General features: G+C 35.9%; 1 protein-coding gene across 3 annotated transcripts in view; it reads right to left on the bottom strand.

Moving 5' to 3' along the window:
- Positions 1–24,612, bottom strand: part of NAV3 (neuron navigator 3) — a gene marked incomplete at both ends in the record, with an annotated part of 362,535 nt that overhangs the window by 18,878 nt on the left and 319,045 nt on the right. Inside the window, 10 exons of one of the 3 annotated variants that reach the window (XM_082666667.1) lie at positions 851–1,019; positions 1,297–1,392; positions 3,896–3,993; positions 8,877–9,051; positions 10,515–10,668; positions 11,898–11,963; positions 12,239–12,411; positions 13,091–13,111; positions 14,076–14,197; positions 19,853–19,964. In XM_082666667.1, the coding sequence (XP_082522793.1) occupies positions 851–1,019; positions 1,297–1,392; positions 3,896–3,993; positions 8,877–9,051; positions 10,515–10,668; positions 11,898–11,963; positions 12,239–12,411; positions 13,091–13,111; positions 14,076–14,197; positions 19,853–19,964 (1,186 nt within the window). The remainder of the gene's footprint in view (positions 1–850; positions 1,020–1,296; positions 1,393–3,895; positions 3,994–8,876; positions 9,052–10,514; positions 10,669–11,897; positions 11,964–12,238; positions 12,412–13,090; positions 13,112–14,075; positions 14,198–19,852; positions 19,965–24,612) is intronic. The other 2 variants (XM_082666668.1, XM_082666669.1) reach the window with 2 other exon arrangements.

The raw sequence follows: 24,612 nt of genomic DNA, 5'->3' as shown, positions 1-24,612 counted from the left end.
CCATAAAATCCTCCTTCTCTTTGAAGGTGGTAGTTTTGTTAAGAATAAATGTAAAAATTAAAAGTATAAAAGTGTGTACGTTCTTCTCTTTTTCTTCCTCTTTCCTCCTTCTCTTTATTTCCCTCTAGCTCTCATTATACATCCCAGCTGTACCACCCCTTAAGCTTTTGAAAAATATAAATATAATAGGTATTTGGTAAGGAATTAAGAAGGAGAGCAACAGTTTCTCCTTTTACTCACCCAATTACCTTAATCATAAAATCAAATATTGACAAATCCCTCTATTAATCCATAGTTTATATAGATGTGTTCTTACTCTTTAACATATATGAACAAGGAATTATGGATACAAGCATACTTTAGATATTCCATTTGCCTAGAATTAGTCACATTATTCAAAGCAAAGAGAATTTCTCATCCCTGATTCTTAACTTCCATTCTCTATCCCCAGTGGGTACTTATCGGGTATACATATTTTAAAATTAAAGGTAAAAGAATGAATATATTACCTTGGAATATGCAATAAACTTTTTGAATCTCCCCTAAATCTAAGATGATAATGGAGAAAATCTAGAAAATTGAAATTCGCTACATCACATTTGTTTTTCTGAGTCTTGAAGAAACTTCGAAATTACATCTCAAAAACTCAAAGAATTTCATTTACTTGGATTTTTGTGTTTTTAGTAGGATTTTAGTGTTTTAAATACAAATACAGCTCATATCATATCAAAATTATCAAAGTGGTTAACATAGTTTTCAAATATGAAAATTTGAAGGGAAACTGCAAAAAAGAAAAGAAAAGAAATGTTGGTAAAAAATATATAACTGTGCTTTTCATTTTTATTCTTACCTTTCAGGTTCACAGTGATGATGTTATTATCGCCGACAAGGTATCCACAAGGCAGCAGTTCAGGCACTTCTAGGTTATGGGATCTAATTAAATCTCCTATACAGTAGCTGGCAATGCAGTCAGAGCTCAGACCAAGGCTAGTGGATGTATCAATTCGGAACACATATTCCTGAAATGGTATACACAAAAAAGGAAAGTCAAAACAGAGGTCCAACTCCTCTACAACAAATACAAAACTCATGGGGATGTGAAGCTAGCTATCAAGAATTTTAGAAATGGGTAATATAAGAACAATTAATATCAAACAGCATAAAGAGAGAAAACTTTCCTTAATATTTGAAATGGAAGAGAGGAAAAGCAGATATCTCTATGCCATTAAAGCTAAGGGAAGCATCCAAAATGAAACACATTTGAAAATTAATATCAGGATATCTTGCACAACTTACCTTAAAGAGACGTCTAATTACACCATCTAAGACATCCCACTTGGTTTTTCCACTGACACCAATGGATCCTATCAAATATGCCTGAGACTTCTGATCCTAAGTAAGAACAAAATAAAACAAGATAAAATCCAACTGTGTGTCTTTTTTTATTATGATATCTTCTACTAAAAAATATTAATATTAGTGGTGATTAACACTAAAATATATATTAAACCTATGGGTTTTATAATAACAGACATACACAGTGGATTATACAAAATACCCCAACAAACAAACAAACTAACTAACAAAGTAACAGGATAGCAACAAAAACAAGAGAGAAAGAGATTAGATGAAGTGGTATGGTCAAGGAAAACTGATTCATGACCTGTTCAGTAGAAGGGAAAGGGCCAGGAGAGAACAAGTCTTCCGTTTTAATGCAGCGGGTGCATTCCTGAAGAGAAGCAACTTGGTAGGAGGGAAATAGTGATAGAGATGGAACAGAACTGTATCATGAGTCCTAGAGCCTCATCTTAATGTTTTTGTGATCTTATCTTTGTTAAGTCCAAAACTCAGTGTATTTTTTTATTTACGTTATCTCTAATATCCAGTCCAGTTTTGAAAAATAAGTTAGTCATGGTAGTATGGCATTCACATATTCACAACACAGGTCCCATTGTGAATGTATCAGAAAATTCAACATTTAGAAGAACTTGCCAGGGAATCCTACAGGACTCATTTTGTCAAGCAAAGAACTCCTTTATAATACAAACAAATGTCCCAAATTTATCGTTTTTGTAGGATGGGATTTTGAGGAATTTCTACATATATTAGAAAAGTAAGCAATTCAATTTATAGTCTAACTGAAGCCGTTTTTATGTTGACTGGAATGGTTACATGAGATAGTGATCATGACACCAGTATATATAATTAGACAGTTGATATATCACAATCCTGATTCTAGTCACCAACTTGCATAGTCCTTAAGAGGTGGAAAAATAACTGAGTCAGGTGTTAGAAGACATGGATTCCACAACACACAACATCTACCATGTAATTAAGAAATGTGATGTTAGTTCAAGTCACTTAGCTGGCTCAGAGCCTCAATTTCTTCATCTGCAACATTTAACTTTATAAGGGTAAATGATTATCAGCACTATTTAGATATAACCTGAAGCCAATATCTGTTACAGAAAAAGTTGAGAAATTCACAGCAAACCATTCTTATTTTGTAACAACTGTTACAGACTGAATGTTTGTGTTCCTCCCCCCAAATTCATATATTAAAGCCTCAACCCCCAATTGATGGTATTTGGAAATGGAGCCAGAAGGAGGCAATAAGAGCTAGATTAGGCCATGAGAGTGGGTCTCTCATCATGGGATTAGTGGCCTTCTAAGTAGGGGAAGTAGGAGACAGATCTCTTTCTCTCTCCCCAAGTACAAACACTGAGGAAAGTCCAAGTGAGGACACAGGAAGAAGGCAGTCATCTGCAACCCAAGGAGAGAGCCCTCACCAGGAACCAAATCAGCCAGCACCTTGATCTTGGACTTAATAACTGTGAGAAAATAAATTTCTGTTGTTTAAGCCACCCAATCCATAGTATTTTGTTATGGTAACCCAAGAAGACTAAGACAACTACTTTCCAATGTTCAAAAATATTATCTTTCAGAATTATTTTGAAAAAGAAAACTTGTTTTACAGCGTTATTGTAACTGAGTCAAAATGGACATTCATACAGTGCTTTTAAGCAGCTGCTTTCAAATCAGAGATCATTAGACTATCTAAGCTTCACTGAGACTATTACAGTCTTTTACATAAAGACCCACTTGGGAAATTCAGGCACAGATCTGCAGCTCAAGCAGAAAGTTTATGGCATTAGAATTCTTGGAATATATGCTCAGTGTAAAAATTCACAATTGCTAGCTCAGTTTTCAAACTTCAATTATCTTAAAATTCTAAAGTTTTTTTGTTTTTCTGTCTGATAAAACATTTTTGGATACTTATAAATTTGTAGTTTTGGCCACTGAACTACAATTTCAACTTGAAATAATAGTTTTAGTTTCAAGAAGAGGCTAGGGTCAGAATGGTATTGCCAATTTGAAGGCAATATTTGATTCCAGAAAAATTAGAATATTTGCCTTATCATCTAAGACCTTGCTTTAAAATGATACACACAAGTAGCGTCAATGGAATTTGTCATACTGAGTTCAATAAAATATATCTTTCCAGTGTCTAGAAGAGCCATATAACTTATAGTCTCTTCTGTGTACAAAGACCATCTTGGCAGCTCTAGCAACATGTTTCTATACATCATAAATATCACCTGTATTTAGTTAGACAAAATGTTAATGTCAAAGAAAGCAATGTGCTTTTTTGGTTTTAGAAATGAGGGTGGCTGACAACCAATATTGTTTTCAGTGAATGAACATGACATACTGAGACACATTTTTACCTATAGGATGATGTCATTTCTTTCGAGTCCCTAACTTTCATGCTTTTATAATAGATTAGGCCAATGCCAAGACAATCACTGCTGATAGTATATCTATGACAAATACTTATTTGATTCATGGTCATTCTCATCTTTTAGTAATAAAGAACTTAAGGTTAAAGAAATACCTTGGCTCGACCGTAGCCCTTGCTTATGGAGACTATAATTTTCACGCTGCGGCCATCTTTATGTCCGGTTGCATCACCAGCATCATCGAGCAAAATATCTACCAAATTTTCAAAGAAACACACACAAACACACACACATACAATAGAGTCACATTAGCTTGGATGTCTTTACTGTCATCGTTTTCTCCCTCATAGTTTTACATCTTTCGATGGGAATATTCAGATTTTCTGCCACCCATTCTAACCTAACTGGTTTGAAAAACCTCAGCTTCCAAGAAGATGAGTGACTGTGTTGGGTTAAAGTTTCCATCTAAGAATTTATTTCTGCTTCCAAAGATCTTCACCCAAGTGTTGGGCACCCATTGCATTTAGATGAGGAAATAAGGGGTTTCCTTTTTTCTATTATGCACAGGTCTGAGTAATACCTGAGTAATAGTTACCATTATAACTGTGACAAACTGAAAAGCAATCTGAGTTTTCTATCCAAGCGAAAACATCCAAGCTCATCACCCATGTAGTTATGAATGCAAAGGTGGTGAGACTGACTGGCAACTGAAACGATTTTCAAGCATTTGGCACATTCCCTGCTATATGACTACTCACCTCGTATCGATAATTTTAGGTAATGTTTTGAATTTCAACCACGGCATTATACTTCCCCGCAGAAATATATTAATTATTGCTTTCCTGTTCTCTTTATGCTTATAGCTTCAAAACCAAAATAATACTTCTAGTAATCAGCTAAGAGTTACAGAAGCATGATAAAGCTAGCTAACCTTTAACCCACCAACCTTAAAATGTGATTAAAGATTAATTTTCAAAATATATGAGATTAATGTCCAGTTTGGAGAATGATTAAGGCAAACTATCCCACATATATGTTTTCATTTGACAAGGATGCTATTATGTTTAATATGAAGATAGTTTTCTGGGGACAAAGAAAACTTGGTTACGTGTTGAAGAGTACATGCGCCAGGTGACAAGAGGACTCAACTGCTCAAAGTGTAAATTTAGAGAGCCAAGGACTGTGACTGTACCATTACAGAAGCAACAATTTCATCAAGTGCCTTCTGAAAATAAAATGCTTCTATTATAATAATAATATATATAATAATTAGGAATATGTAATTTTGCAAAGGAAGGAGTTTAAAAAATGCCATAACACCATAACAATCAAAAGCACATTTAGAGTTTAAGGAATATGGAGTTTTTTTGCTAGAAATTTTTAAATTGTCAGACAATCTCTCTTACTGAAATTTATTTATTTTTTTTACTAGACTAACATCCTCCCAGTCTCTCACCATTCTTCCTATCCAACTCAAACCTCTTCCTTAAGTGTCATTTTAATTCTCTTCTTGCTCCTTTTCTCAAAAGTTTAAAGTGGCTTATCGTTCACATCTAAATATCTTGTAATTCATGACCAAATTACCTCTTTAGTACTTTGCTCAATTATTCATAACTTCATAAATATTCAAAAATATTTATTTTTAGCTGATAGTTTATTAAGCATCACAGAAATCAGGAGCTGTGGATTTCCCTGCTGGCTGTGGTTAAGAATCTGCCTTCCAATGCAGGGCCGTGGGTTCGAGCTCTGGTCTGGGAAGATCCCACATGCTGCGGAGCAGCTAAGCCCGTGCGCCATAACTACTGAGTCTGCGCTCTAGAGACCACCAGCCACAACTACTGAGCCCGCATGCTGGTACTACTGAAGCCCGTGTGCCTAGAGCCCGTGCCCTGCAACAGGAGAAGCCACCGCAACGAGAAGCCCACGCACCACAACAAAGGGTAGCGCCCACTCGCCACAACTAGAGAAAGCCCACACACAGCAACCAAGACCCAACACAGCCAAAAATAAATAAATAAATGTATTAAAAAAAAAGAAATCAGGAACTGTGTTGGGCACTGGGAGTGAATACCATGGTGAGAAGGAAGATGAATTCCCTGCTCTTTTGGAGTATACATTCTCAACAAGGTAATCTTTAATGTTTTAAGTGCTTTAGCAAAATGAATACAGTAGTTAAGAGTCAGGCACTGGAATCATCCAGATCTGGGCTCAAATATTAGCTCTATCACTTATTGGATGCATAATCTTGAAAAATTATCATGATCACTTTCCTAATTCTTGGGGCACAAAAGCACCAGCTTCGTAGGGTTATTGAGAACATAATAGAAAACACTTTTAAAGCACTTTATCCTCCGTGTTTAGTAAGTTTATCTGTTCTAACCATTACTCCTTTTCCCTGTGTGTTTATTCTAACTCCTTGTGTTCACAGTGGAAGGAGCACATCATGACTCACTCTGGGTGAGTGAGTCAATGCACAACCCCCACCCACAGTACATTGACGGGATGATCGCCTGAACAAACAACTCTGAGTAAATACAAATAACAGCCAGTTTGAGATAAGGGTTCTCTGTGTTGTTTCATGGAAAATAAGTTAGAGTCCTCTGTCAACATTTTGAAAAAAGATTTGCCATTCTGGTTACAGTCAAGTGAAATTCTGACAAAAACTGAAGGTGTTTCAAACTTCTGTCTTCACTGGATGTATGGAACATGCACTATTATTTCAGGAACTGGACATTTGTCAATTAGCCTCTCTCCTGCCTACTTCTTTGTTTTAAAAAAAACCATGAACTCTAGAAACTTTTTCTATTAAAAAGCCTCAGCATAAAGGCACTTTTGATTTCCAATTTTGAACCCACTAAACAAGAGTGAAGGCAATGAAAACTTGACTTGAAAAGTATCCTAGTCAAGTGATGTCAAGTGATTTACATTTTTCTTGCTAGTTCAGACACAAGTATCGCTACTGAAAAATAGTTGAGGAAATAAAATAATATAGGACTAAAAATAAACCATGAAACGGGTAATTATAAAGCACATTTTTGAAAAAAAAACACCTCTCCTCACCAAATTGCCCCAAATTCTGAATCACGGCCATCAGTTAGATGGACACAGAAAATGTAAATTTAATTTCTTTGATTTTATATTTATCTTTATGAGTCCTAGTCTTTCCTAGACATTCATTTTGGTTTCATTTTTATACAGCTGTTCTTCCTAAACTACCTTCAGCACTAAATTTGCCTCCTTCAGGCCTTATCATATTTCCATAGGCTAAACCAAAATCATGTAACAGGCAGTAAAATCCCACCATTAAGCCATCCTATAAGGTACCAGTCCTTTTCCCTCCTTAGAAGTGAAGCTCCAGGACGTAGGCAGGCACTGACTGCCACTAGGTGTGGCTCCTACCTCACCTCTCTCAGGTTCATCACCGGCAAGCCAGTGTATAGGATGTGACTCAGGACTCTCAGATTCTATACATTTAAAACTTTTGTTCTTTCTTTTTTCCCGCCTTTTGAAGAATGTGGATGGTAACACTTCATAGACAACTTACACACTCAAGTTATTACCATATTTCTGTAGTTTTATTTTACCTAATGATTTATAAGCTCATTTAATTATGACATCTGTTTTATCTTAGCTACCAATATTTCTTTTACTTGATGAGTATTCTCAAAATTCATTTTCCTTCCCCAGTCACTGCCAAATGGTATAAACGTTGTTTTCATGAACTTCAGGAAATTCCTACTTGCCTTTTAGTTTCTAGTTACCTTTTATAAGAAGAAAGCAAGTATGCATTTGGGCCATTCATTTTACACCATGAAGGGCAGATGTAATTAGTAGAATTTTTAAAATTCTGACCTTTTAGAAGCAAGAGATATGATTCATTAAAATATCATCAATATCAGCTTGCTGTATTTCTTTTTTTTTCTTTTTCGTTTTCATCTTTATCTTCTTTTTCTATATTTTGGTGTAATTTAAGGCAAGCCATGAAGTTTCTCAATTCTATCATGGGATCTAAAATTGCCCAGGAACATGTGTACATATTATTGGTTTCCAAGCGTCATCTAGTGGCTGTGCTTTGCAATCACTGCAGATCCTCATGTAAATCTTTCCTCAGCTAAGTCTTATATACATAGAATGATTCGATGCCATAGGAGCACTTATACTTTATAACTGAATAGTTCATCAGCTATTAAGACAACATTATGTCATATGATTCTATTTGCAATTGAATAAAACTGTACCCTTGTTCCATCATTAGTACCATTGAATACAATAATAGAATCCAGTGTGTTCTTTTTGTTTGTTGAAAATCTAATAGAGCTGCAGTCTGGGTGATGTAGTAGCATTATGTTCTCCCTGGGCCACATCATGCAGGATCATCTAGTCAAATTTAGGAACAGGTCCTGATACACTTGTATACGGGCTTCGTACACTTAAAACACTATCAAATTGCATGGGGTTCTGAGTATTATATTCATTAGTACTAACAATCATCACTGAGAATATTACTTTCTCATCCTATTTGTAACCCTGGAGGAAGTACTTCTCAAACACAAGTAACTGTTTTAAAAAATGATATGAAAACCATATCTCTATGTCTTTTTACTCTTTCACACAGAATGTTCTTTTAAAATGATAATGAAGGGGTTTCCCTGGTGGCACAGTGGTTGAGAGTCCGCCTGCCAATGCCGGGGACACCAGTTCGAGCCCTGGTCCGGGAGGATCCCACGTGCTGTGAACCAGCTGAGCCCGTGCACCACAGCTACTGAGCCCGTGTGCCACAACTACTGAGCCTGCGCTCTAGAGCCCGTGCTCTGCAACAAGAGAAGTCACCGCAATGAGAAGCCCGCGCACCGCAACGAAGAGTAGCCCCCGCTCTCCACAACTAGAGAAAACCCATGTGCAGCAACGAAGACCCAACGCAGCCAAAAATAAATAAATAAAAGAAATTAAAATGATAATGAAGTAAAATAAATTTATAAGAGGAAAAAGGACTATTTCTGAGAGCTAGGACGTTAACATTTTTAAGAGGGTATGGGTGAGAGCTGCAGCTTGGGTAAGGGTCTCCAATTTCGAGGTCTCCGGGCTTGTGAAGTCAGAGGCATGCTTTGATTCAGGCAGGTGTGTGCACAAAATCACCTGAGGTAACAGACTCCGTGATGTTCAAATTGTTCAGAGAGAGTCCTAAGGACTGGCGTGAGGATGAGGAGGAAGTGCTACTTGCGGACTCAGACGGGGGCCGAGCTGGCTTCGCAGCGTTCCCCGTTTCTGCCTTCAGCCGGTCGTTTTCAGCCTTCAGTATTTCAATCTCATTCTGTTGTGAAGATGGAAAACATGAAAAACATAGAGCTAGCCTGATTGAGAAAAGGGTACCAACTCTTTTAACAGGGTCAATCGGTTCATGTATTAAATAAACCATGTGGTGACATACTAAATAAACAAACATAAATTATGAAAACAGGATTTCCTTCCAAAGAAGGAAAAGGAATCCCTTTCTCTGTCTCTCACATACACATATTCAGCTATTCACAAATACACACACTAACCAGTAGAATTTTTTATAATTTTTAAAAAATCTATCATATACTTGAGGAGTTTTCCAAATATGACATGGTCTTATGTGAATCAAGAATAACATAATTGAAGAGTTCATACCATTTCTCATTTTAAAAGTAAACATACACACTACTACATATATAAAAATAGATAACCAACAGGGACCTACTGTATAGCACAGGGAACTATACTCAATGTTTTGTAATAACCTATATGGGAAAAGAGTCTGAAAAAGAATATCTTTTTATATCTATATCAATCTATATATGTATATATATATTCAGTTATATACATATAACTGAATCACTGTGCTGTACACCTGAAACTAACATGACATTGTAAATCAGCTATGCTTCAATAAAATAAAAAATTTAAAAAAACTTAAAAAAAAATTTTTAAATGAAAGTAATGTTAAAATCTCATAGAAAATAATACTGTTTGTAATACTCTGAATTCAGGGAGAGTTGAAAACCACAGTAAAACAAAAATAATATAAATAAGGTGATTTAAAATTACCACCTCAGGATCCTAACTAACGTCTGAAAAAGTTTTTGTTCCTTCAAAATGGGGCACTAAGCTCGTAAAAACCACACAAGCCTATTGATGAATATATCCATTGGCAGATGAATCTGCTCAGCAATGAGCTTTTCCTATTTCAGTCAGCTTGTGGTACCAAGTGATTACTGGTTGACCATAATAAAACGAAAACTTAGTCTGAGCACAGACTGATTCTGAATTTAGCCTTCAGATGCTTCCAAAAAATAGAAAAGCTTTACTTCTACAGATGGCATTCTATATCACACTTACTTTCATATTTAGAAAGCTTGTGTTATATTTCTGTTGATTCCTCATTACGTTTGTTTTTCAATAGAAAACAGGTAAAGTCAGATTTCAAAAGAATAGGAAAAAGTTACCATAAGGGTAAATCATGGAAAAGTGAAGAAGCAAGGGCTGTAGTAGTTTCTCTAAAACCTTAGCTCTAGTACAGTGCCTTCAATGGTCCTTGAGTGCAACTGGCCAGTTGGCACTTCCACTTCCAAACCTGGATTTGACAAAATTCTCCATCCAGTATTGAGAAATGAGGTGCAGAGACTGAATAAACAGAGTGCATTTCCAAAAAGGATTTAAACATGAGATTTGTTTTTATAATAACTAAGAGAAGAGAATAAGCAGCATTTTAAATCTCTCCTGTTTGTTCCCTGAAGGTGCTTTCGGACCGACCTGCATCCGGTTCATGGCTTCTCGGATCTGATCGAGATGATGAGCAGAGCTGAGGGCCTCCAGCCGAATATCCGTTAATTTTAATTCCTTTTCTCTGAGCTCACTCTTCAGCTGCAGAATTATCTCTGCCTCAGCCTCTGTGCATTCACAGATCCTGAAGAAAGAAACAAGCACAAAATCAGTGGTTGGGGAAGCCAGAGGATTATGAAAGGCAATGCTTCTTTTAAAAGCTGAACTGCAATATTATCCAGCAGGTACATAGATTATTTGCTGCTGGCAATACCTAGAGAAAAGGAAAAAGAGTTTTACAGACAGTAATACATTCACAGGTTCAAAACTGTAAATAGTAGCCATCTCTTTTCATCTTTTCTTCCTATTTTCTGAAGTTTAAAAACAATCTATCTTTACTGTATATAAAGTGATCCTCAAAATTCCCTTGTTGCTGATGTTTATGGAGCTGAAAAGTCATAATATTACTACATCTCATTCTACCATTTTTCAAGGGACTTGAGCCTCTATTTGCAACATGAAATTTGTTTAAAGCAAAGTTATTATGTCCTTAAAATGTTGATTTCTTGTTTTGTAAAATTTTGCAAAGAATAACCTTATTTGCCACAATACTATCTTCAGGTTACGATCAAATTCAATATAAATATTGTAGAAAATAAATCAGGGAGATTAGTTTTGGGTATTTAAATAATGGATGAGTGTTATATAATCCTCCTGGTAGGCTCAGCTGATTTAGGAGATCAGCTAATGAAACTGAATCACAGGTTTCAACCCAAATGAGCAGGCGACTTGGGGGCTGCCTGAAGGTAATATACATTATATCCTATTGTGGTTCTATAGACAGCTTTGTAGGAAGTATGTCAAAAGAATCTGTTTTATGTTAATGAAAATCTTTTCCACTTAAAATGTGAGGACTCATTGCTGGTCACAAAATGATAGTGCTATGTTCTTTCCTCTAAGTCAGGAAATTATACAGGGTGTACAAGGGTCTTAAATGGTTCTAATAGTGGCCCTGCTTTATATGAGTTCTGGGTGAGCCACTGTCTTGGGCACACAAGGAAATCTCATTTAAATAGTATATAGAACAAAGAGAATTATCAGAGCACATGTTTTACATTCTAAATGTTTCATTCTTTCTTGTAACATCAACTAGTGGGATACTATAAAAAAATTATGCTAGATTATCTAACACAATTAAAGAACAAAGGATTGAAGTTTGGCTTGAGGAAACCAAATTTTACTTCCAAAACAGGAGGACAGAGAAGGTAGTCATTGTTGAAATGCATGCAAGTGATTTTAGAAAAAGCAAGAGTGAACACTGCTTAGGTTAGAACCAGGATCTTTGCAGTTTTCATGCATCACACTCCATTTTACCGGGATCTATGCTTGTAGATCACAGGGCCATTTTGCCGTTTCTTTGGTGGCCAGACAAGGGGTAACCTGCATTTAATGCACAGTTAGACAGATACATGGACAAATGCAAGTGAAAAGAAGTGAAAATAATAACTTAGAAAAGGGGAGAATGAGATCAAGAACACTCAATTTCTAATGTATGGAAAGCAGAAGAGAAACAAATGCTGTCTGCTATTCTAAGGAAGATCTGAAAATAATTGGTATAGAGATGGTGCTGCAGTTCCATTTAGAACACAGATCTAGGCTTGGCCTGAAGTTGTCTTTAACAAATACTTCCGCAACCGGCAGAGGGAGCGACTTACGCTGAGGCAGACTGCGAGGGCTTCATGGAGGCTGACCCACAGTCACCCGCATTGTGGGGCAACTTGGGGGACGCTGGAAGGGACGAATCAGTAAGCTCTTCAATGTCCGAATGTGAGGATGGAGGCTTGGTGGACTTTTTCTTCCCAAAGGCTTGTTTGAATGAGCTTCTCAGCTGCAAGAAGGACAGAAATTACCTTCCTTGTCTATTTGCACTGGGGGCATCTTGCTTTGGGCCGTTAGTTTGCAGGTGCCATCCTAGCCACTGCCTGGGGTCAGTATGTATAAGCAAAGGATTAACAGCTGCAGCACAGTATCTCTAAAAAAAAAAGATACCGTGTTTTGTGTTTTTGTTTTATTCTTGTATTAATCCAGCGCAGCGCAAACATGGAAGGCTTTTAAACAGTGCAGGGTCAAGGGCATGGCTGTCAGAGCACTCATTTAAAACGAAGTACCTTGAAGGGATCTCCGTTCAGAAGGCTCCTCTCTTCAAGGCAATTTGTTTTAAATGGCTGCTTTAGCGCTACAATCAAGTCAGGGCCTGCTGACAATATAAACTTAAAAAGCAAAATGAAATCAAATTCACCTAACACTTCATTAATTGTGAGTTTCTATTCAAATTTTCAGTTCCCGGACTATGAGAAACCAGAGTTGGTATGGCCTACAGCGCTATTCAGAAAGTAGTTTTACTTCTCTTTAAAACTGGAGATTAAAATGAAAAGACACAAAGAAAAGACATACAAGGTAACCTGTTTTTAAAAGGTATAAAAGCCTCCTGCCAAAATGAATAGCATTCATGCCAAGGGTGGGTATTTTTATAGATGCATGCCAAATTGTCCATGGTTTATATTCACCTCACTTCCTCTAGAGTTCACCTTGCAGAAACATGAAAGAGTGTGGAATTACAAATCAAGGGAATGAAGGCTGATCAGTATTTTAAAATATTACCTACATAAACATTTTTTTTAAAACAGAAAAGATATTTCTCTCATTCTTTACAGAAAGCACTCCAGTAAAATCCTCCGCTAGTTATATTTTGAATTTCATCAAGAGTTCTACTTATTTAACATCTACTTTTCTTGCATGGCATTAAAAGAAATCCTTTACTTCATTGTTTTTAAACATTTTGCAGTGATAGCATCTTCCCCTCAGTTTTTTCAGCAATTACTTAATATCATAAATTCTATCTCTAGCAAACTTAAGGGACAGTTCTGTTAAAGTACATTTTTATATTTATCCTATGTTCTTTTGGTAGAAATACATATAGTTGATTTCTTATACAGTGACACTTCATTCACGCTATAAACCCTGTTGATGCAAGGGGTGGAGAGGCTTTCAAGGTCTCTTCTTTCCCTTTTACTTTTTTTATTCCATTTTTTCTCCACTTCCACCATCCACCAGCACCACCACCATCAGCATCACCATCATCTTTTTCTTCTTCTTCATCTCTACCTCCACAGTAAGCCCCTGCTCAGAACCATTTATTTACACATGTTACCCTATTTTTCTTTACAGTATCTCTATAAAGTCAGTATTAATTATCCAATTTTTCCAGATGAGAAAATTTAGGCTCCCCAAAAAGGTGAGGTCACTTGCCTAAGATCCAAATAGTAAGTGTCAAAGTTGGGATTCAAATCCAAGTTAAGTTAGTGCCAACTCCAAAACATTTGCTCTTCAGCACCATGCTGCCCTAATCTTGGTGATGAGTGTAGCCTTTGAGGTGTCAGTCACTTGAATGAGACACTGTAAACTGCTGTGGATCTCTAAAGCCCAAAAGGAAAAAGCCTGACTCACTGCGTAGTAATAAGCTTCTGAATTAGATGAATGCTAATGGCTTACCCAGTTTTTCTTTTTCTTCTTCTTGGAGTCAGCATCGTTACCACTGCCAATGCTGGAATGGCTCGTGGCACTGTTGATACTAGAAACGCTTTCGGAGGAATGCTGTCTTCTGATGCGGAGATCTAGCCACAGATAGACAGTATCATGTTTACTCATAAAAACTTGCAATCTGAACAAACAAGACTTTTAGGCTTTCTGAGAGGAAGTCCTCTAATAAATGTCAACATGGCTTTGTACAGATTATTTCAATGCAGTTTTGGTTTTATAAGCTTAATAAAGTACAACCATATTTGCTTTAATTAACTGGGTTATCCGTATTAAGATTCAATGGGAATCTCAAGGAAGTCTGTAGCACTGGTGTTTTAATGAATTCTGAGTTTTGTCCCAAAATGAAATGCTATGCTAGTGATTTTTACTGAATACCTGGATCAAACAGCACTTCCAAAATGATTTATTCCAAATGATTTGTTCCATGGAGTAAAAGGAAACTCTTCATAGCATGATAATTAATTGTGTGTTTTTAATATTTGTCCTTTGAATAAAGCTACCGAAGCCAAATATATTAACTTTCCATTTCATGGAATCATACCTTGTTAGAGCCAAAACAAACCCTGCAAGTCATCTAAGCACTTCATACCACAGATGGAGCAACTGAAGCACAAAGAAGTTAGGTAACTTGACCAAGGTCAAAGAGCGAATGGGGCGAAGGTCCTCAGGAGAGAATGTGGGTAGACTGCATTTGTGAATTAAACAGAAATCATACTTAAGACAGTGTAATTCTTCCATCATACCCCTAACCCCTGGCCATGACTTGGAAGAGTAATAGTAGTAACAATAATAACAGGTAATAATAAAGCTAGCTTTTACTACTCTGCTCTGGGAGTACGTAATTTTAAAGCAAACCACTGAAATGAGTGTAATTATTAAATTTTCCCTGTGGTCACGTAGCTGAAAAACAGTGGAGCCAACTTGAGACTTAGAAGTATCCTACTGTCTATTGTACTAATTGCCAGGTGATATCACCTCTATATACTCCTAAAAAGCATGGAGTGCTTCTCTAGATAATACGATATTTTGAAGAGGATACCATTTGATACTAAATCACTTTTTTTTTTTTTTTTTTGCGGTACGCGGGCTTCTCACTGTTGTGGCCTCTCCTGTTGCGGAGCACAGGTTCTGGACGCACAGGCTCAGCGGCCATGGCTCACGGGCCCAGCCGCTCTGCGGCATGTGGGATCTTCCCGGACCGGGGCACGAACCCGTGTCCCCTGCATCGGCAGGCGGACTCTCAACCACTGCGCCACCAGGGAAGCCCCCTAAATCACTTTTTGAACATACTCACTTACTCCATACAATCAGCTTATAAGATTTATTTATAGTCATTAAAATTAAAATTGAAATGATTTCTCCTCACAGTGAACTTAAGTGTTAGTGGAGACACTAATAATTCATAAAATTATTTTAAGGTCAAATATGCTTTTAGGCCATTTCTATTGTCATATATAATTGGTATCAATGCATATTATCCAAGCAAAAAAAAATCTCAGTGGAACTTAAAAGATGTCAGAAATTATTATATAGCTTTCAAAAAGTTCCCATAGAAATAATAGTATATAATGAAAGCTTTGCAGTTGACTAATTTAACAGTAAAATGGCTGATGGCAATGGAACTGTAACTGGTTACTTTCAAAACATACAATGAGTAAGTATATGTGTGGGTGTATAATATGCATATACATATCTCCATCCTTAATCTCATGTACATACATAACAATAAGTACTTTAATTTTTCCATTAAGAGAATAACCATGTTGAAAAATTTTACAGGAGGGTAAAAACAGAGCTGTTTTTAAGAATCCCTAGAGTTTGGTCCAAAAGTATTTTTTTTTTAATGATGAGAACATTTACTGTTTTTGCATGTCCAAAACATTACCAGTACCAAAACCTAAATCAAGGTATTTATGTGTGTTGTTTTGATTTAACAATAAAGGAGCACAGTATCCCTTAATCAACTAATATGGAAATAATATGAATAAGCAATAAAAGAACATGTGTAGGTATCTGTGTTTTAAATTTCTGCTACAGTTGGCTATAAGTTTTTCTGAACAAGATTAGTATTTTCTATTTTTCCCTTCATAACTGACTTTTACAAATAAAACAGATGTATTAAGCATTAAAGTATTCCAGAGTTTTTATTATATCCAGAATTAATAAATTATATTTGACTTCAAGTAATCCCAAATTTTAAAAAGATAGGTAAATTCTTGTTAACCGTAGGTCAAAAGTAGTCCTTGGAGGTATTCGTTACGTTCAATTATGACCGCATTTCCAATAAAGATTGGCAAGAGCATAATTTCCATAATACCATGGAATGAAGGGAATGCACTTTACTTTTCTCTGGCAATTCTTTTCTAGTGTTTGTAAGTATTTGACTGAGTACATGTGGCATTGCAGAGCTCAGTAAAGAATGGGTGACCAAATGAATATCAACAATCTGAATGAATGGAGAAGCTTATATTAAAAATATCTATTTCAGTTATATGTTTATTCATTCATTCATTTTCCACTTCCCACCTTCTGTACCGTCACTGTTCTAGTTCAAGCCACCAACATCACCTACCTGCTCTAAGAAAGAACAGCTGTCCAACTCACCTTCAAACCATTCTACAAACCAGAGTTAGAGAAATCTTTTTAAAGAAAAACCTCACCATCACTCCCTTACCTGAGACTTCCCAATGATTTCCATTTTAATAAGAATAGAAAACATTTCAACTCTTGCACAGACTCAGGGGCCATGGCTCACGGGCCTAGCCGCTCCACGGCATGTGGGATCTTCCCGGACCGGGGCACGAACCCATGTCCCCTGCATCGGCAGGCGGACTCTCAACCACTGTGCCACCAGGGAAGCCCTCAACTCTTAAATATGGCCCAAATGTTCCTCAGTAATCTGGTCAGTACTTATCTCTCCAACCTGGTTCTACTTACTTTACCTTTGGTCATTATCTTCCTTGTATCAGTTCCATAAAGGCACTAATCTCTTTTCTGTCTCAAGACCCTCCTGGGATGCTCTTCTCTAAATATTTACAATATGCCTTGATATGAGTTTTACTACTACAGAAACACAATCTGGATATTCTATATACATTCAACCCTTTATAATTATTTGTTTTTGTTAGCTTTAAATCTTATAAAATTATTTTTTAATCTTTCTTAGCCAAGTTGAATATTAACTGTTATCGTTTTGTTCATTTTAGGTATCCCTCCCACATTTCTGAGCAAAGGAATTCCTATTTTTCAATTCCAGTAGATATATCAAGCTACCTGTTGCCTGAGATAAAAGGAATCTTTCCAAAAAGTTTTACTTCAGTGACTTGTACTGTGGAAAAGAAAGGATTAAGCCTTTTTAAATCCCTTCTGGACCTATTTACTGACATGAAGATTTAGAACATAAGCTGCTTTATTATAGCTCTAAGATAAGCTTTAAATATGCAGTAATTTTCCATGCAGCATATACATTAACTCCCCCACATGGAAAGTTGCTAAATTCTTAACAGAAGTAGCCCCTAGAGAACTAGTTTGTCCTTCAATTTAAGTATATCTCACTTTATATAACTGTTTTCCTATAAGTTAAATTTCAAGTTTTAAAAAATTGTATTAGTCCTTTCTATAAAATTTGAATAAACCCCTTTTATGTGCAAGCCATCATTACGGCCAGGATTAAGGATTAAGAAAACAGACCACCCTGCCATTGACCAGGAAAGGCAGACCATAAACAAATTAAGGCACCAAAGTGTCTTAATGCAAATTTTGATGAGGGAAGTACAGTTATTTCCAGAAACACATCATAGAGGGACCTCATATAGCTTAGGCACAAGCAGGCATGTTTAGGCTAACTCTTGCAAGATCTCAAAAAGTTTTTATGCTGAACAAACAGGGTAGAAAGTTCCAAGTAGAATAAAGAGAATATATAAAGAACTTTTGAAGAACTGAAAGAAGTTCTGGATAGCTGTAATATGAAATACACAACACGACAAAATAGCAAGACACAAGGTCTAGAACAGTGTCTAGCACATAAATGGTAATATCAATAAGTACTTGTTGAATGAACGAAGCTGGCCAAGAGAGATTATGTCATGTTAAGGAGTTAGTATTTCAACCAAAGGCAATGGGATACCTTTTAAATATATATTGTTACACAACTGCTCTGGTCTCAGTGTGAAGAATGGCATAAGGAGGTGAAAGATGAAGAGCAGGAAGGCTCCTTGAGACTTAGGAGTTTGTGGTCATAGTTCAGGGGAGATATGAGGCATGGTGATAGCAGGATCAGAGAAAAGGGAACAAGATATATTTAATGGATGGAATCAGTAGAACTTAGTGATTTACTGTGTACGAAGAGGAGGATTTCTGGCCACGTGGAAGGATGGTGATGCTGTTTACTGAGAAAGGAACACTGAAGGCAAAGCAGGTCTGAGAAGGAAGAAGACAAGTTCAAATTTGGGGATGTTGACTTTCAGGTGACAAACAGACATCCGAAGATAACCTAATGGAGTTTTCTCTTTGGCAGCTGGATATACAGATCTGTAACTCAAGAGATGAGCCTGCCCTGGAGAGATATATTTGACAGTTATCAACACAAATAATAATTATAGGTAGAGTACTAGATGAGCTCGTACAAAATTTTAGATAGGATGAAGAGAATCATAATGTATAAAATCATAATGGAAGACAGTTTAGGACTGCATTCTAAGAAACATCAACATTTAACAAATGCATACAAACGAGTGAATCTACAAGAGAAACTGAAAGAAATTTCAAAGGAGCAGAAGAAAAACTAAGAATGTGGATGTCATGAGCATTAGAAGAAGTGAATATTTCAAGTAGGATGCAGTGGACATCAGCATCAAATGCTATTTGCACAACAAATACAATAAGAATTTTAAACTTTGTACTGGATTTAGAGTCATCTAAGTCATTATTGATGCTGGAGAGAACAGTTTTGCTGGAGTAGTGGAAAGAGAAACCACACTCCCATGGTCTGAAGTGTAACTGGCTGTTGAAGACATTGAATGATTCCATCAAGCTTTCCCAAAATTCATCTGGAAAGGCAAAGAGAGATGACAGAGCACTCAGGATTTAGGAAAACATTTTTCAGCTGGTCAAGAGTTGAGCATATTGAATGCTACTGAAAAGAGTCAGAATAGGAATAAGTACAACCTATGCAAAGAAAACAATGACATGACATTATCACAGAGTATTTCTTCAGTGACAATTTAAGGAGTAGGGTGGTGGCAGAGAAGATTATTTTATCATTGCTTCCAATTACTGAAGCACAGTAATAATTAAAAATACACCAATGTTTAGTCCATTTTCTTACTGTTTTTTAAGTTCTCTACAGAAAATGTGCCTTTCTATTGCCCCCACCCAGGACAAGTTGCTCCCAGTATCCACTACTTCACCATATTGATTACTGTATCTTTACATACAGATCTAGATTTCCATACTCCTTCCCAGGTTTGTTTTGCTTGAAGGCAGATATGAATACATTAACCAACCTCCTCAGAGAAAAGTGTTGGACTATAGAAGCAATTTCCTTAAGGTCAGTTTGATACTGAAGCCTCCTGTTCTTAAATTCTGAGATTCTGACTGCATTAGTAGCAACTTATGCTGATATATTATAAAAGGCAGTGCGACTGAGTAAAAGCAGCTTTGCTCTAATTAATGAATAAAAATAGATTCCTAGCAGATTGGATGAAAAATGGCAAGATTTCTAAACATACCTTTGGGAGGGTGGTCTGGACCATTGAGCGCTCCCTGAATGGCTGCCTGGGCAGCAGAGTTCTGGGCCTTCAGCATTTCAATGGTTTCTCTTAGTTCGATCAGTTCAGACTCCTGTGAAACAAACAGAATTTAGGAGCTTTAAAAGTAAAAGATTCTTATTCATAGCGCACTATCAAATGAGTTTGATTTTATGTAGTGCTAATGTCCTGGTAGATTTAGATGCGTGGCTGACCTTTCAAGTTGTGTCTTACAACCTCTTACTTGTAAATGTAAGAAGGTAAATGCAATAGAGAATTAAAAAATAATGTCTTAGTTATTCTCTTATACATGTGGTCTGAACAGTCTTTATTTCTTTAAAAGGGTGGTACCCAGAGCTGACCAGTACCATAAAAAGCAAGATATCACACTGCTTATTTCAGATACCAAACTTATTAATACTACCCATGATTATATTACATAGATAAATACTATTATTGCATTGGTACATCATATTGCATTTACTGTTAACTGGAAACCCTGAGTTTTTGTCAAATGAGTGATTTTAGATTTTCTCATTTATTTTGCCCTTAGGAAATAGATTCTTTACATTCAAGAACAAAACCTAGAATTAATTCCTAACTCACTCCTATTAAATGCCATATGTCATCTTAGATTCTGGCACTGTTCATCCAACAAAATTCCTACTATGAAGATCTAGTTTCACCAAGCCAAAGCAATACAGGAATTTAAAAAAAGTGAATAGAAATATATGTAATGTATAGTCCTTAAAATAGTTAAATTATTTAAAAAGTTTACAAATCAAATTTTTATAAAACACCTATTTTCTTATTGAATTAAGGGTAATTTTAAGCTATGTCTCAACGAAAATCCGTGTATAAATTTGATCTCCCATAGTCATTTAAATGAATATCTTTATCAGAAATAAAGGACTCACTATTAGGAAGATAAGATAACAGCACCAACACAACAACAAGGAACTGGAGTGCTGTTTCAGCAGAAGCAATATTTCCATCAGGAGCACAAATACAAGGAGTATCCTTCTTGGCAGTGATAGCAAGCCTAAAAATTAGAATTTTTGTCAGCCTCTAGGGGGGGAGAATTCCTCCATAACGTGTTTGTCATTCATCATTTTCTCCATTTTCTTTCTTCGGCAGAAAGCCAAAGAATCAGGCTTGGGTTCTTCACTCCATGGTAAGCAGTTTATCCCTACTTAATGTCTCCCAGTATATATGAAAAAAGGCAGGACCATGACAACTACCTCTGCGGGAAACTGCTTCATACATGAGAATGTCCAATGTCTATTCCAGCCTTAGACACTTTTTTAAAAAAAAGATAGGTGGTGCTAACTGAAACGATATCCAAGTTTGGAATAGCTCCTTGGCATCTCACATATCTATCTTCTCTGAGTATCTGGCATATTCCTGATAGAAGACAGTTAGGTATTTTTAAAAAACAAACCCTCTTACAGACTTTTAATAGCTTATAAGTCAAAGAATCTCATAATAGAAAATCAATAGCGACCTCCTGGATTCATAGATGGATCTTCAGATACTTAAGTACAATTTCATTTGCATTTATTTATCATAAAGGAAAAAGAACAGGTTTGTGAAAACTGCCAATACCATGACAAATTCAATCCATCATAATTTCTCAGTCCCTCTGAGTTTTATCTATATTCTGTCACTTGTCCAACTAGTAATAGATAATTGTACCAAAATTGAATCTATTTCCCACTTAAAATAAATCTCCAAAGTGATGAAATATTTATTGGAAATCCATTCTGCTTTTACCAGGAATTTATTCACAAAAGAATACCTATAGTGCATACTTAGTGAATCACATAATTTAAATAGTTAATTTTATAACATATAGACTAAGATGAATGTTAAATTTTAAATAAAGTCAGATTTTCGTCCTTGAATTTAAAATTAACAGTGCTTGTACTTTGGATTAAAAATCTGCTAAAACATTTGGCTTTAGGTTTAAAGAGGAAAAATGATATTGAAATCTCATACAAATGTCTAAAAACTTAGCTTAATTTTATGGGTTGGCTGACTTATTTTACTGTCAAAATTCTACCCTTTTCTAGAGAAATCTCTTCTAAAAACTATTTTTTTTTAATTAGAAGTAAAATGTTCAGGTAATATTGATTTTTCAGAAAACTGTGTTTAATGAAATAGAAGAATGATCACTTTCTAAAATTTTAAGTATATTTTTAACAACAACAGATATTAGCAGGGTAGTTGTTACTCAGTGTGGCACAATAAGCCCAAAAGAAGAATAACTAAGTAAGAAATATATTTGTTATATAATGTGGGGAAAAAAATAAATGAAATAATTAGTTTAGCCAAATTCAGATTAGCAGTTCTTTTAGAGAACTTTGTAAGTATAAATTGTCTTTCATTAAAAAGATAGTTAAGAGAAGCAAGAAGAACTAAAATCCTGTAGCCTGTGAAACAAAAACCACATTCACAAGAAGATAGACAAGATGAAAAGGCAGAGGGCTATGTACCAGTTGAAGGAACAAGATAAAACCATAGAAAAACAACTAAATGAAGTGGAGATAGGCAACCTTCCAGAAAAAGAATTCAGAATAATGATAGTGAAGATGATCCAGGACCTCAGAGAAAGAATGGAAGCAAAGACTGAGAAGATGCAAGAAATGTTTAACAAAGACCTAGAAGAATTAAAGAACAAACAGAGATGAATAATACAATAACTGAAATGAAAAATACACTAGAAGTAATCAATAGCAGAATAACTGAGGCGGAAGAACGGATAAGTGACCTGGAAGACAGAATGGTGGAATTCACTGCCGCGGAACAAAATAAAGAAAAAAGAATGAAAAGAACTGAAGACAGCCTAAGAGACCTCTGGGACAACATTAAATGCAACAATATTCACATTATATTCGCATTATAGAGGTCCCAGAAGGAGAAGAGAGAGAGAAAGGACCCGAGAAAATATCTGAAGAGTTTCTAGTTGAAAACTTCCCTAACAGGGTAAAGGAAATAGCCACCCAAGTCCAGGAAGCACAGCGAGTCCCATACAGGATAAACCCAAGGAGAAACATGCCGAGACACATAGTAATCAAATTGGCAAAAATTAAAGACAAAGAAAATTATTGAAAGCAGCAAGGGAAAAACGACAAATAACATACAAGGGAACTCCCATAAGGTTACAGCTGATTTCTCAGCAGAAACTCTACAAGCCAGAAGGGAGTGGCATGATACACTTAAAGTGATGAAAGGGAAGAACCTACAACCAAGATTACTCTAGCCGGCAAGGATCTCATTCAGATTCGGTGGAGGAATCAAAAGGTTTACAGACAAGCAAAAGCTAAGAGAATTCAGCACCACCCAAGCAGCCCTATAACAAATGCTAAAGGAACTTCTCTAAGTAGGAAACACAAGAGAAAAAAAGGATCTACAAAACTAAACCCAAAACGATTAAGAAAATGGTAATAGGAACATACATATAGATAATTATCTTAAATGTGAATGGATTAAATGCTCCAACCAAAAGATACAGGCTTGCTGAATGGATACAAAAAAAGACCCATATATGTGCTGTCTACAAGAGACCCACTTCAGACCTAGGGACACATACAGACTGAAAGTGAGGGGATGGAAAAAGATATTCCATGCAAATGGAAATCAAAAGAAAGCTGGAGTAGCAATACTCCTATCAGATAAAATAGACTTTAAAACAAAGAATGTTACAAGAGACAAGGAAGGACACTACATAATGATCAAGGGATCAATCCAAGAAGAAGATGTAACAATTATAAATATATATGCACCCAACATAGGAGCACCTCAATATATAAGGCAACTGCTAACAGCAGTTAAAGAGGAAATCAACAGTAACACAGCGAGACTGGGGGACTTTAACAACTCACTTACACCAATGGACAGATCATCCAAAATGAAAATAAATAAGGAAACAGAAGCTTTAAATGATGGAACAGACCAGATAGATTTAATTGATATTTATAGGACATTCCACCCAAGAACAGCAGATTACACTTTCTTCTCAAGTGCGCATGGAACATTCTCCCGGATAGATCACATCTTGGGTCAAAAATCAAGCCTCAGTAAATTTAAGAAAATTGAAATTATATCAAGCATCTTTTCTGACCACAACACTATGAGATTAGAAATCAATTACACGGAAAAAAGCGTAAAAAAACACAAACACATGGAGGCTAAACAATATGTTACTATTAATAACCAAGAGATCACTGAAGAAATCGAAATCAAAAAATACCTAGAGACAAATGACAATGAAGACACGATGATCCAAAACCTATGGGATGTGACAAAAGCAGTTCTAAGAGGGAAGTTTATAGCTATACAAGCCTACCTCAAGAAACAAGAAAAATCTCAAGTAAACAATCTAACCTTACACCTAAAGGAACTAGAGAAAGAAGAGCAAACAAAACCCAAAGTTAGCAGAAGGAACGAAATCATAAAGATCAGAGCAGAAATAAATGAAATAGAAGCAGAGAAAACAATAGCAAAGATCAATAAAACTCAAAGCTGGTTCTTTGAGAAGATAAACAATACTAATAATCCATTAGCCAGACTCATCAAGAAAAAGAGGGAGTGGACTCAAATCAATAAAATTACAAGTGAAAAAGAAGTTACAACACACCGCAGAAACACAAAGCATCCTAAGAGAACACTACAACAACTCTATGTCAATAAATGGAGAATCTGGAAGAAATGGACAAATTCTTAGAGAGGTATAACCTTCC

Source organism: Grampus griseus (genome assembly GCF_964374135.1).
Source record: "Grampus griseus genome assembly, chromosome: 11".
Classification (NCBI taxonomy): domain Eukaryota; kingdom Metazoa; phylum Chordata; class Mammalia; order Artiodactyla; family Delphinidae; genus Grampus; species Grampus griseus.
Note: the sequence above shows the minus strand (reverse complement) of the source record. Positions and strands in the feature narration are given on the sequence as shown.